Below are 15767 nucleotides of genomic sequence, written 5' to 3'. Positions count from 1 at the left end.
CAAATAGGCGTAGATTCGGTACGCTTATGTTAATTTTCAAACATTTTCCAGATTTTATTTCGTAGTTATCGAGCTGTGGGTGGTTTATGAAATAAAATAATAAAAATAAAAAATAATCTTGCCAAATTATAGAAAATAAAAAAAAAAATGAATTTCGAATGATTTGTCAAGAGATGGTTAAATTTAGAAAAAATAAAAAAATTAACGAAAAGAAAATGGGGGAGAAAATAAAAAAAAATTTGATGTGAAATGATTTACATGTTCTTCAGAGCTTAAAATATTCATTGTCATTTTAAGCCTCTTTAAGCGAAAAACACTAAACACTTTGACCAATCTGCACTCTTAATAATTAGAAAAATTAAAAAAAATCTACTAATTTTGAAGGGTTACGATAATAATACCAAATTACTGGGGTTGGTGGTGGTGGTAGTTTTTTTTTTGGAAAGTCAAGATATAGGATCATGCTCGTAAAATTTCGCTTAGACACCGAAACAAGTTGATCGAATATAATAAATTAAAAATCAAATCTGTCTGTAATTTAGATAATTTGTTAACATTGTATCATTGACGATTTATATTTTCGGGTGACAAAATATATCTCGCGAGTGTCTAAAAAAAAATCAAACGAATAAATTTCGAACGTCCTCGGCTTGAACAAAATCGATGATACAATGTTAAGAAATTGATTACACTAAAACAAAATTAAAGCCAAACCAAAAAAAAATAGAATCTCGGATTCCCAATTTCGAAGCGCTTAATACAGTTAATCCAAAAACATAAAAATAAAAATTACGAAAATTGTAGTTCAGACATTTCGAATTTCTGAACACACATTTTGCAAAGAGGAGACCTGTAAGAATGTTTTTATTATAGAAATTTTGATTAGAATTTTCAAATTGGCCGAAAAATAAATTTTTTGTTGAATTTTGCTATACAAAAAGCGTTATTACAGTAAAACTAATCTTCGTATTTTCTTCAATACGCTCTCGATTTTCTTTTTTTTTTCTATTTTAACACTTTTGCATTTTAATATTGTTGATAAATACGTTGCGTGTGTTGTTGCCGATGTTTGTTGCATTTTTTTTCCGCCAATCTATTTTATTTTAATGATAATTTGTTTACTTAAAAATCTTTCAAAGCCATAAAGTGAACTGCCAAATAATTGTTTTGCCTAAAATAGAATTTTGAGAATTTTGTCCGAAAAATTAAGATTTTGCTAATTTCGAAAACAGTTTTTCTTTTCTGTTCTTCGATTTTCTTTTATCATTTTTACTATCAATTTGAGAGGGCTCTCATAGTTTAAACACAAAATAATTCGCTAATGTTAAAACATTTTTCGTTTTCTTTTTCTTTCATTTTAATGAAAAGTGTGTCGGGGAATAATAATCGAGGAGTCAGTGAACTATTTGCCAATTGAACTGTATCACTCAACAAGGAGAAGAGTTACAATCTGTATGTATAGTTCGTAGTAAAGAAATTTGCATGTGGCCGGAAGGAATTTATAATGTTTTCTGTTTGTTTTAAGTGTGTATTATCTGTGTGATGTTCTCTCTCCGCAGGACATTCAAGTGTGGATTAACAATGTTTTTAACTATTTACTGATATTAGTCGAATAGGAAAGTTATGAGTAAAATATAGAGATTGTAAACAAAGGAAAGTTTTAATATGTGTGAAAAGGAGCGTCAACAGACGTAGGCCAAAGATAATCAAAATTTATTTTTATTGGGAATACCTCTGAAAATAAAATGTTTTTATAAAATTTTAAGTATAGATTGTGTCATAAACCAAGTAAAAACAAAATAAAAAGTTCATTTTCTACAACAAAAACAGTTTGATCTCTACGGTATGGAGATAAAAATATTTTGAGAAATAGGCATGCATCCGAAATTTTATGTTATAGCAGCTACTAAAATCTATTTTACAGAGCGACACCTCAGGACTGTCATTTGTTTTATTTTATTTAATCATTTCAACAATGATTCGGCTGAATTTGCGAAATCCTTTAAGCAGAGAACGCATAGGTCCGTCAAATCTACCGAATGAACCTTTTACAAACGGCTAATCATTTGTTATCGATATCAACGACAAAAAAGAGCGATGCTCTCCAGTTAATATGGTCTTACAGTCTTACAGTCAGAGGCAGTGAAATTTCAGCATGAATTTGCTTCAGCTGATTTTCAGCTGATCTACACACACCACGGTATAACCGTATAAAGACGTATAAACAGTTTTGATTGTGTGGATCAGCTGAAAAACAGCCTGACTTGACTTGACTCCAGCGAAATGTCAAAAAAGAATAAAGGAAAAGATTTTGTATCAAACCAGAGAAGTAACTAATTTAATGACTACAAGGCAGAGCCTATTTTCGTTAGATCAGTTTCGTAAAAAAAAAAATCAAAAAATTTAAGAAAATTTTCAAGAAATTCAAGTTTGTTCAAGACAGGGCCTATTTTTGGTAATTTTTTTTGGTAAAATTTACCAAATTTTTCCAAAATTTACCAAAAATTTATTTGGTAAATTTTGGCAAATTTGGTAAATTTAGAAAAGCTTTGGTAAACTTTTCCAAAAAATTGGTAAATTTTGGTAAACTTTTCCAAAAAAATTTACCAAAAATAGGCCCTGGTTCAAGAAACTGATCTAACGGCACCAGTTCTGCTACATGTCGATGCGTATGTCGTTTCTAAAAGATTAGGAAAACTAAAAAAAACAAAATCTTCATTTCGAACGGCAAACAACAATTTGCTTGTTAGCGGAATAAGGCTCAGAGATAGAGTCAGTTTAGGTCCTGGAAAATAAATTAAAAATTCAACTCCCAAAAATCCTAAATATGGAACGGCTGTAAGTGAATTGGTAATTACCGTAACCCCTATTTAATGGACGTGACAGTGAATATTTCAATGCTTGTGTTTTAGTCGGTGTCAGCGGTTTTCCGTTGCATATAATGTCGTTGCTGCTATCAATACTGACTCTGACGTTAAAACTGAGTACACAGTTGGTTGAGTTGATACTTTAATCTGAAACCGCTTAGCCTAACAGATCGACCTTAGATGGTCTTTATGGACGTCTCTTCGGTCCACAGATCCGAAAAATGACCTGTTCGCTGAGCCTTAGGAAATAGAAGTGGAACGATTCGGATTTGAAAGCACATTAATCAAGGAACGCCATATTCGTTAAATGCGAGGCGACGAGCTATGTCTTTTTTGATCTCACATCGTAAAATGAACGTTGAAACTGACCAAGTACAACGTTTTGTTTCAATCTGATAAAAATAAAGTGATCGATTCGATGTTGATGATGCTTACAGTCCCCAATTTCCGGAAATATCTGTAACGGACCTGTGTTCCTACACATCGAATCGAACAAAAAACGAAATGAAGACGATCGTACTACGGGGGACATGGTAGATGGTGTGTAAATAATCCCAAAAATAAAATTTACTTCTACAGATACGAATGGAGTAGCGAAAATAAAGAGCTAAGTAATTCAAATGGCGTTCAACAACAACAAATTAAAAAGAGGAACAAAAAACTAATGAAATTCTCCCATCAATAAAACCCAAAAGTGTTACCTCCTTGACGGCGTTCTGTGCAGCTTCCCGTCCAGTGAACGTAACAAATGCGTATCCACGATTCGTGCCAGTCATCGGATCCATCATAAGTCTTAAATCCCATATCGAACCGCATTTTTCAAACAACGGTATAAGTTCATCTTCAAACATGTCTTTTGGTATTTTGCCACAAAACACTTCACATCCATTGCCGGGTGTGTTGCCTTCCCAATTCGGCGGTGGACCACCATATTTTCTTTGACCTGGCGAACGATATGCATTAGCCGACATTCCGGCGAGTTCGATTCGTTTAAAAAGTTACCTGTTGTGACATCTAATGTGTAACCTGTGCGTTCAAGTATTTTCTTAATTTTCTCTTCGTCTGGCCCCTTCGTTTGCACTGTGGTCGCAGGCGCTGGCACTCCTTGTTGGCTGGCTCTACTTTTTTGTCGATACGTTTTCATCACACCACACAAATAGGCAGATTTATTGGATACATGTTCTAAATTGGATTCAAGGAACTGACTTAATACATTTAAGGCACCATCAACCGGGAATTCTTTTAATGCATCAAGTGCTCGTTCATCTAATTCAACATGGGCTAATTTTCCTGTTTTATAAATATCGTCTAATTTGCCGGCAACCTACGGGGGACAACGAAACAGAATCGAAATAAGAAAATTGATCGAAATGCGATGTTCGTCGAGAAAAAAAGACGAATTTTTATCGAAAAAAAAATAAAAAATCTTACTCGTTTGTCTAGCCCATATTCTATTAGTTTGGGATAGTCTTCGGTTCGTTCACCATCAGCACGATCGTCCGCTTTCACTCCAACATCGTCAACCAACTCACCATTTCCTTCCGCCATTTCTGTAAATGAAACAAAAATTGCAACGATTAATTGGTGCAGTAACAAATGAAATGGAATTAATGTACCGAGTGTCCGGGGATAGATTTTATTATTCGATAAAGGAAACAAAAAACTGCTGCCAATTATTCCGGTCTTTTGAATTTAAATGAGATTTTTTTCTTCACTTCGATTTGTCAAGGCCTTCTAGATCTGGTGAAATTGTTTGCAGTATGCATATTCATGCCGGCTGAAGTTTGAAACGACACGATATACACACTTATTGAGAGTCACCTACGAAAATGTGGCGGTATTTAAAATTTACGAATATTACAAATGGGTTTTTGCAACCGAGAAAAGGGCAGACCACCGAATCGAAATATACAAAATATTCGAACAACCGAATCTATTGTCTGTGAGTGTCATTTCTTTTTGCATCAAGAACACGATGCAGATAAATGAAAAGTTCATCAGTTTATCGACAAAGTTTTAATTTGTTTGAAATCGTAAATACATCAACAGTGAATAAATTTCACGTCTCTTGTTCGGACGACGACGACGACTGCATTAATATGTGTATTTGTGAGGTGTACTAAAACAGTAGGGTACTTGGTATCACGGTTGCAGTTAAGTGAAAAAGTTTGTACAACTGAAATGTTTTGTCGAACAAAAATGGCAATGTCACTGGCGTAAAAAAAGCAAACAATCGAAACCATGGCAGAGTAAAGTGAACCAGGCAGTGGCGGTTGATTTTTTTGTGAATAAAATTATTCAATTTATTCATTTGAGTTCATTTTCATACATTGTATTAGTCTCTTATTTGACGTTTCGAAAATGAACCGCTCCTGCCTGATTTATTTTACTCTGCCATGATCGAAACACGTCCCAAAGGCACATTCCCTGTTACTCCTGATGATTGATATTTATACAAAGGGTTTGAAACAATTCAGACGGGTATGTGCAGGTTACAAATGCAATCGATTTATAAATATTTTAATCATTTTGCTCGTCAAATTTGCGTGTTCAAGTTCATTGATCAGATTTATAAAATGATTGATTAATGTGACACTGTGATACAGCAAAATGTGTTTGTGTAATGTCACCAGTTCAATTGATGGAAAAAACTCCTTTTTTTTTGATTTCGATTCATTTGAACGGTATTGAGGAATCAGGGCCGTTTCTAGATGGGGCGCAGGGGGGGGGGGGGGGCGCCCCTCCTAGCGAAGTCATTTTTTCAATTTTTTTTTAATTTTTCCCATACAAAATAATTTTTTTGGACCTTGCGCCCCCCCCCCTAGCGCACTCAGATTTTGAAGTCTGGCTACGGCCCTGTGAGGAATCTGTTGGGAATTTCGCGCCCAAAATTTTTTTCTTCTAGAAATATTCGTAATTTTGGAAATGGGTGCATCCTCGATGTAGATCCAAGAAATTCAAAATTGGGATTGGGTGCGAACTGGATGCAGAGTGTTTTCCGGAAAAAGGGAAAATTGGAAATGGGTGCGAACGCGAACCAAAATAGAAATTTTACTTTTCGTTAGTTTCTCGGAAAACACTACACGTGGAGTTCGCACCTACTTCCAAAACTCGCACACACACTTCGCTCACATTTCCAAAATTACAAAGATTTCAAAAATGATCTATGGCCGCGAGATTCGTACCCTAGATTTTTTTCAGTTTTTCAATCAATAAATTGATGATGATACCTCTATTCGGTCAATTCATCATTTGAAAATAAAATAAATCAATTTTCCATTGACTAAAATGCACCGTTGTATATTTATCTACCATACGTTCATTCGGCACTATTTTACATTCGATGGAAAATGGATTTTTTTCAGTTTTTCAATCAATAATTGATGATGAGACCTCTAGAGTACGAATCTCGAACGGTGCTAGATTCCTTTTTTTCACTAAGAATTTCCTAGCCATTTGAACTTGGAATTGTAAACATTGAGCCCGCGTCCAATAAAGTCCCCCCCCCATTCATTCCCTACACACTTCATTCCGGTAACCACTCATTTCACTCATAATTTGGTGACACAATTCCACAAAAATGCATTTTTGGTTTTTAAATGAATTTCCCACCTAAGTAAAGGCTTATCCGACCGACTGATCCGATTTGGCACTATAAATAAATTTACCAGCAGAAAAAAAAAGCGTACGAAAATGTCTATGTATTTTAACTAATATATGAATTGAAAACCACAAAGAATAATTATATAATTTATGAATGTGCGAATTTTGAACAAAAATTTGTAGCGAAGGCCATTCACTCATACAGTTCGTTCAACCTCGTTAGGTGTCTATAGTTCAGTGGTTTAGTTTATTATTTTTTTTACAGTGAAAAGATACATTTTACTATGGAGCATATCAGTTTTGCAGGCTATAATAAATAAATTGTACACGCTGTACGTACACCCAGTCGACATAATATTACCATTCATATACTGAATGATTTTAATCTCAAAGATAGTGTTTGGAAGCTGTGTATGCGACCGAATTGATTGAAAGTAAAAGTGCGAAACTGTCATCACCGATCTTCGAGGCGGAATAATTCAACGACTTTTGGATTGGATAGTGTCATAGGCGAAACGTTTTAGTTTAGTGGACAAGACAGTGTGAGATGTTATCGATGTTACGAAGAATTCGAGTAAATTTTAGCAAAAATATTCGCTTTTTATTTACACTGTTAACTAAGGCACAGATTGTCAGTTCTATCGGTCATTGCTACTACTGATTGAACCGATCACACAGTCGATTGAAACACAACAAAAAATATTTTCGTGATCCATTATTTTGAACCATTTGCCATTGGTTTCATCACATAGAACACTGAAGCTAATTTGGTTTAAGAAAAACTAAAACTTTCACTTGCACAGTCAAAATATCTACAAAATCCCACCAAGTTTCGATATCAGATAATTATTTTTCCTTCACATTTACATTAATACCTTACGCTGATTCTAAAAGCAAAGAAACTTAGTATAGCAATATTATCTTCTCGATATCTGAGTGTTGTCATAGTTAATTTACACAAAGGAGTCAGCGATATATACTGATCCGATTAATTACGAAATAATAGTCAAACTATCCAAATTCAAAACTCAAATCTAATTCATCACATTCTCAAATTCCGTGTATGAAAGATTTTCGCTTTGCAAAAACTTAATCAACACCTATTAGCGATATTCGCGCCAGCAGCAATAAATACGCGTATTACACACGAACAGAAAAAAATAAATAAATGTTTCAAACACACTTATCCACATTTCCATACATACAATTTGACCTACTTTCCAGTTCGCGAAAAAAAAAAATTATCTTTTGATTTGATTATGTGAGAGGCACAGACGGCTTGTTTTAAGAAATCAATACAATGTATAGTTTTCTACGTTTCTTTTGCCTATTTCTAATTAAATATAGAGGCGTATGTTCGCACCTACATATGCAGTGGAAAAAAATTGAGTCTTTTGATGTATCGATGGATTATTATCTTTTATCAGATTCCATAAGGTGTGCGAATCATTATAATTGGAGTACAATGCCAAAAAAACATTTCAAACCAATTGTGTGTGTCTCTTGCCGATGATAAATGTAAATAAAGAAATGAATCGGAGACTCACATTTCTTTCCGAATCATTTTTCGCCCCGTACGAAGTACGAAGGGGCTTATAGGATTACGATGCCGTGTGTAATTGATGGAATTCGAAGCAGACGGTAAGGGCAAAGTGTTTGCCTATGTTCATAGATAACGAATCCGCAATAAAAATTTTGTCTGTCCGTCTGTCCTTCTGTCCGTCTGTCCGTCACGTCGATATCTTGAGTAAATCAAATCCGATTTCAAAAATTTTTTCCTGAAAGATTGTCAAAATAGTGAGGCTAAGTTCGAAGATGGGCGATTTTGGGTCGACCCTTCCGGAGCTGGGGCCCAATAAGTGCCTAACTGTTTTTCGACGATATCTCCAGACATTTAAGCACTACACTTGTAAGTGATACGTCAAATGAAAGGTATTTACAATACCGATCGACAAAAAAAAAGTTTATGAAAATTGGATGACCGACTCGTGAGTTAGACCCCTTGGTGTGAACTAGGTACAGGGCGGCAAGCCGTTTTTGCTTGTAGGTTGGCCAAATTTGAACGTATTTAGATGGTATTGACCGTACCAATCAGGGAAAAAAAAGTTTTTGAAATTCGATTCACCGGAGCGTGAGCTAGGTCTCTTGGAGTGACCTTATATGTGGCTACTCGCCCGTACAGTGAAGGTGGTGTTTTTTGTTAATATCTCGAGTAAACTTTGACCGAATTTCAAAATTTTTTTTGTTTGAAAGGTACTAACGAATGTAAAGCAGCCGTACTACTTTCCCACTCCTAACAAAATGGCCGTCGGCCGCCATTTTGGATTTTTGTAAAATCAATATAAATCGATGAAAATGATAATTACTTAATTTTAGGTCAATTCGAAATTTGTGTTACATTTGAAAGGAACGTCGTACGGGGCTTCGTAATTGCGATATGCGCAATTTTTAAGACGTACACATTTCATAAGAATTTTACTTTACCGACGTTTACGGGCGCAGTAGGCTTACGGTAAGAGTAGGGCGACGGACGAACTAGGGTCACGTACGCAATAGATGTACGGGTTTGTACGGGGCTCAGTCGCAGCAAACGCTCCGACTGTTCTGACGGCTCGTTTTTTCGCTTTTTAATTTCAGTTTCAGTTATTCTCGGTGTGTATAAAACGGTTTTTGTGTGTAAAAATGTTGTTTGAATAAAGAGTATTATACCAATGCGATTGTGCGTAAAATTCGGTTATTGAGTACCAAGTGAAAAATACGTCCGCATGTGATACGTATAAAAACCCATCACACTGTATTTTAGGTATCATACACGCAGAGACCATAACCATAACCTACGACAAGATTTTGATGATATATCTGCCGTTTATGTTTTTTTTTTTTTATTACTTTGTGTTCTCGGTTAAGTTACGGTTCATGTATTGTTTTAGATTTTGCATTGATTTATATAATGATTTGAATTTGACGATTGTCTTTATTGTGAATGAAGTATTGTTTAGAGAGTTGCCGCAAATGACATATAAATGTTAAGTAAACTTATGAATCCGAATTTATAAGTTATCCGTCTGGTGGTTATAGGTCAACCACCTATAAAGTGAAAGTTAGTTCATAGGTCAAAAGTATGAAAGTCGAAAGTTATTGAGAAGATCGTGTAGATCAATTAAACTTTAGGAACCACCATACAGTGACATCACAAATTCCAAAAATTTAGAAAACAACCCACAAAGACATGTAAAGTCCATCAAAATCTTGAAGTTCTTGGGTTGGCAAGAGTTCGAAATGACCAGCGAGGGCAAATGTTCAGCTCATTGATAATACTTTCAACCTAAGGAATAAACTTGCTGACCAAACTTTTTTTGGTACGTCTTCATCCGGAAGACCTGCAACTGCAACCTGCCACCTTCTCTGTCGCTTCAAACTCTTCTCAGCGCAAGAAATTCCAGATATTGTAGGATTTTACATGTTTTTGTGAGTTGTTTTCTCAATTTTTTGGTATTATTGATGTCACTGTTGGTTATTTCCTACAGTTTAATTGCTCTACATGGTCCACCATCTTCCCATCTCTATATCTGTCCACTTTCATACTTTTGACCTATAAACTTATTAACTTTCACTTTATATATTGGGATTTAGAAGTTCACTTCATCTTCGCAAACCCTCTCTGGTCAAATAATAGAAACGGTTATGTAGATCACCCTCCGTTTAAAACTTCCGAACGAACAAAGTTTTTGTTCGCTGTAATGGCTGTTAAGTCTCATTAAACAAAAACAAAAAAATGTTTCTTTACAGAAACAGTTGTACTCCACACTGTCTGATACAAAAAATGTTCTTGTTGATTGTTCCGATAAGAAGTTAAATTAAATGTTCTATCATATATAAGAATCAAATTAGTTTAAAAAATAAATGTTCAACGGGAAAACTCTTCGACGAACTGGAAAGCCAGTGTAATGAATTTCCTGGCAATTCTCATACGGTCGTCTGTGTCTACTATACGACAAAGGACAATTTGTTCTCTTCGTTTTTCGTAAATGGTTGCGCAAAAAGAAAATTGAAAATTGCAGGTACAGTGAAGCTGATAGAATTTGATTCGATTATGGTGCTGGAAATTTCTAATTTACGAAGACAACTTTAAACGCTTTTTGGAACTACCTGAGAAGATAAAAGTATACACCAAGTATATGTCATTCTATCAGATCACAAATTGAAAAGTTTTGCAGTTTTCTTTTACAAAATTTAATTTGATAAATTATAGTTTCTGTGTCCGATAGTAAACAGTATTGTAAAAATGTGCTCTAAAATTCTGGGAGACATTTGATTGATTCATACAGCAACATATCTACCAGCAATATAGTTCCCATAGGGTAAAAGCGTACCAATCATCGAACAAGAATGTGTCGACGGGCACCTATTGTTCTCTCATTCATAAAAAAGAATTAAAAAAAAACAGTAGGTATCCGAGGACTCATTCTTGTCAGTGGATTGCTACGCCTACCCTGTATATTTTGAAGAGCAATTCATTCAGCGTTCATTTGTATATTTTAGTACAAATTAAGTTTCAACTAAGATGTTCTTCAGTTGCTAACAAAATGCAGGTAATGACAGCAGGGTACAAAGAGAGTAGAAATCAGTAGAAAAAAAGCCTTTATTAGGAGACTCCACTGTTGAAGATTGAACTTATCATTCTCATAAATTCTAATTGAGTTAAATCAATCAAGTTGGCACTTGAGGAAAGACAGTTTTTATGTTTATTCTGTTAGAATCAGCGATTGAATAAACATCACTTTTTGTATCACTGCTTTTATTCCTCACCGCAAACTGAAACCTCTAACATCCACATATGCCGCGATTGCGCCTGTTGTGCTTAGAACAATATATTTTCAATTATCGATGTGGTGCAAATGATCCTGACACCCGACAGAGTCCTTAAAAATTATAAATTTGGAAGAACACCGGTAAGTGTCACATTTCAGTGCCGATTCAAGTTTTACGTTCATTTATTCCAGCAATAAAACTGTAGTGGCGTGCAGTCATCTTATGATTTACCAAGAGAAAAATGAAAATGCAGACGGGTAAATAAGAGTGTATCGCACACATAAATCTGGAATCGTACCAGGACATCGAGAGTATAGCCTAAGGTAAATCTTTCGTCTTGTTTATGTCTTGTTCAGAAAGAAATATTTACGCCAAAAAATTGTTTACTGTCTAACGAATTGATTTCGCAAACACAAAAGTTTTGTTTATACGACCGTGGAGAGAGAAGAAAGTATGATATTTTTGGCTACAATTTCGTTGCTTTATTCGGGGTTCAATAATCTGTTTTCATAGACAAAACGATATGGTTGAACGAAATTTGACAAAATCTTAAAACTTTTTTTTATTGCTCTCTCTTATTGAAAGAAATCAAGGATTCAAAGTGGAAAACTTAGAATGAACAAACAAACAAAAAAGAAAGTATGCAAATCTGTTCACGTGTAGTGAAATGTGTAGTATGGACAAAAAGGGTAATGCGGTCACTCAACGTGATAATGAATTTAAGGATGTTCTCTCTACGAATCTACATTTCATCAAGAACTTGCCTAGCTCAGGCCAATAGCCTAAAGAATTGTGACTTCCTCCTCACATTGTTATAGAGAGAACATCACCCTACAATACACAGCACCATACTAAAACAAACAAAAATTTTAATTTCATTGACTGACAAATAAAGGAAAACGAACAAATAATAAACAAAAATCAACCTCGCTGCGCCATAAAGATCTTATTTGTCAGCTATACTATGAACAGAGAGACATAATCAATACTCCAGACACCACAAAGTTGAAGCGTAGAAATATATGTAAGTTTAAAGCGTATAACATAAAAGAAACCAGACAAAATGTGCAGACACATGGATTATTATTACTGTTCATCTAGCCAGTGCGATGCAGTAGAACGTAAACAAAACATAATAGATAAAAAGAGGCAAAATTGGTTAGAGCTTCAGGAAAATTATGGAGAAAATTTCGTTTACATTCGAATCAACCATAATTTTGTCGATGATCGGTACGATAAATTTAAATTCTGAAATTTCAATTCGAAACCGAAAATGATACTGCAAACATTTTGTATAACATACACAATGTTAATGTTAATAATTTATCCAATTACACTTATTATTACATAATCAAAACTATAATTTTGTCTCCAACCGTAAAGCTTTTACAATAAAAAAAAACCGATGAAAGTGCATGAGTAGAAACGGTTCGCAAGCAGCAGTGTTTAATTAAATTCAAAACGGGTCGGAATGAAATTCTAAACGGGTCAGAATGAAATTCTAAACGGGTCAGAATGAAATTCAAAGCGGGTCAGAATGAAATTCAAAGCGGTCATTGCAGAATCGATATATTTAATCGTGTAAGTGTGTTTTCTTTATTTTGCGTATTATAGACATATTTTTCAAGAATGGTCTATAGAACAACTTTGAACAGTGTTGTATATAGGCATGCACAGATATACAATCTTTTCAAAAATATTAAATAAAATTGTACATCTAATGTGGACGGTTGCCAGTGCACAAAGAAGAAAAATAAAGCAAAAAAAAATGTTTTAATGATTTTGGCACGAATTTCGTCGAATCCATTGAATTTCTCGATTCAATGCGGATTTTCTTTCATTGAATACAATGTAGTTATAGTACACACAGCTTAAGCTTAATTTTCCATTGAATCTCTCTGTACGAAAATGAAATTAATTTGATTTGCTCGATATATCGAATCGTGATTAAATGTAGGGTTAACTGGGTCCACTGCCCGTGGCCATAAACCAACATATTATGTATAAATTAACTCGACCAATAAATTTGTAGAGTGAACCACCGCACTCTAAGAATATTTTCCGGCATTGAAATTACGGTTTTTGTATTTACATGATTTAATGCAGATGTCTGTGCAGTAAAATGTGATTGTCTGGGACGATCGAACACCAGTTTATATATCACACAGACACAGCAAATAAAAAGCGAAAAGAAAATGAATTAAAGTTAAACCGAATGATCAGACTAACCAAAAAAAAAATCGTGAATTGAACTTGAAGTTAAATTTTTGTGTTTAAATCAGAATACAAAAGAATGTGAAACACTTAGCGACAAGACAATAAAAAAAAATAGCGTAAAATACAGAAACCTGGCAACATTTTTTTTTTATTTCGTAAAATCCAAAATTGTTACAGTTCCAGCGAAAAACTCTTGAAAAACTCACTTCACTTAAATTTTATTCACTACACTTATATCACAAAATGTACAGTCTGCTAATTCCAATGAAAATGTTACATTCAACGCGTCCTTACGTTAAGCACCCAGAAATATACAAGAAAGCAACACAAAAAAAATCACATCCGGAACAGAACGATTATATTTCGCAGTGTACTCCAGACGGTCTACAACCTTTGGGAAAATGGAATAAAGGTGAGTTGCTTTTGATTAAAATGACTATGGTAACATAGCATAAACTTTCAAACGAATTTTCCCCTTTTCTGAAAAGGAATTTTCTCAATAAAAATATTTTGCTGCACTTTGGATGTGCTTGGTCTCTTCTCGGATCGAGATACTCTCTCTCTCTCTCAGGAAAATGAAATTCACTTGTAGTTGTAGTCGAGTGGGAGAGAGAAATACAGAAAACTGTAATGACATGGAAAACGGAAGCCGACACGGGTCTATGTATACATGGTTGTCCGTATAATTTTCAAGCATCTGAAAAGCCGGCTGTAAAATGCAATCGATAAAATTTAATTGTTTACATTTACATCCTCGTTACAACTGTATTACACGTGTTTTATACTTGTATTACAACCGCAGGTAGACGCTTAAAAGTATAAAAGTGAATAATATTCATATCACTCGCTGGATGAATTTATACCAACGTTTTCAGGAAAGAATCGCAACAGAAAACGTTACTGTCGAAACCTTATAATATTTAGAAAATTCAAAAACGATTCCTACGACAAATTCTGACAATTCCAATAAACAGTACGAGGTTTACTTTATACGAAGTGTCACAACCGATACCACCAGAATTTCAGGGAATTGTTGCCTAAATTTCGATTTCTTGAAAAAGAAAAAACTAAGTTTGAACGGACATTCGAACAAGGCTGAGGTACTAAAATCAAAAATGTGCAGCAACAATAAAATTTGTTCCAAGTTTCACCACTGTGTGGATTGTCTTAACATTATACTATTTCATTTTTTTTCCTCATCAAAATGAAGATATGAAAAATGTAGCGCGAAAAATGTAGTAGCACACATCATGGCAAATACACAAAAAAAAAATGCCGCGTTGCACTATGGCGAACCGAGCACACAACACATGCACAGAAAACACATTACTGCATTTTTATACATACGTAGATGCACTCGCGGCATTATATTGCAACTTAAAATAAGTGAAAACAAAATGGAGGTACAAGTTTTAAAATGAACGCCATCGTATGTCTGTTGCTTGCACAACTATAAAATGCATTTTCGTTTGATAAAAAAATTGAAAATTTTCTATTTTTAGTTGGGGCAAAAAATTCTATTGGAAAATAATATCGGTCCGGTCTGTTCGATTATTAGTCGACGGTCTGGTTTTTGGTTTTTATTTTTTAATTTGAACATTTCAAAATGTAGAATTTATTGCAAATAAAATTCACCAGCAAATTTAATTTAAATGAAAAAAAAATTGAAACTTTTTTTTTCTTCTTCGCGAATCCACTCTCAATAAAATTTGTCTTGAATGTGGTCATACACTATAAAGACATGAACCGAACACACTCACTTAAGATTAGTTCCATTGTTTCAACCCAATAGATAACACATTGTACACAGCTATGATAGCCATTGTTCTAAACACTTAATCATTGTAAATTGTATCCGATTTATTGCAGAAAATATTTCTTGAAATTATGCAAAATGGATTACCTTTTAAATTTATACACAACAGACACCGAAACTACCGCGATAATGGCGGTCTCTACGTCACCGTATATATCAGCAGGCCACAGAAGAGAGTTGCAAAGGATCGTATTTGCAATACCACAGAAAATAAATACAAAAAAAAAGTCTCACAAAAGCCCATACGAACAAATGCCAATTCATCGGCTTTGCTTCGGTTCCCCCATTTCATTAAAACTTATGGCTGAATTTGAATTAAGTTTGTGTAGTCGGTTGTATGTATGGGAAGAATGTGAGAGAATTCGCGAATATTTTTTTTTATATTTATTTTATATTTAGAAGTGGTATAATATTCATTACACATATGGGAAAATATACACGCGGTGAAAATC

The 15767-nt window shown here is 34.3% G+C and overlaps 1 protein-coding gene across 1 annotated transcript in view; it reads right to left on the bottom strand.

The window, feature by feature from the left end:
* Nucleotides 1-15521, bottom strand: part of LOC119067992 (heterogeneous nuclear ribonucleoprotein R) — a 31679-nt gene extending 16158 nt beyond the window's left edge. Inside the window, 6 exon segments of the mRNA XM_037171353.1 lie at nucleotides 1-73; nucleotides 3569-3810; nucleotides 3870-4191; nucleotides 4299-4417; nucleotides 15260-15333; nucleotides 15403-15521. Of these exon segments, the coding sequence (XP_037027248.1) occupies nucleotides 1-73; nucleotides 3569-3810; nucleotides 3870-4191; nucleotides 4299-4417; nucleotides 15260-15275 (772 nt within the window). The 5' untranslated portion in view covers nucleotides 15276-15333; nucleotides 15403-15521.
* Between the last annotated feature and the right edge of the window lie 246 nt (nucleotides 15522-15767).

This window comes from Bradysia coprophila (assembly GCF_014529535.1).
Source record: "Bradysia coprophila strain Holo2 chromosome X unlocalized genomic scaffold, BU_Bcop_v1 contig_132, whole genome shotgun sequence".
NCBI lineage: Eukaryota > Metazoa > Arthropoda > Insecta > Diptera > Sciaridae > Bradysia > Bradysia coprophila.
Note: the sequence above shows the minus strand (reverse complement) of the source record. Positions and strands in the feature narration are given on the sequence as shown.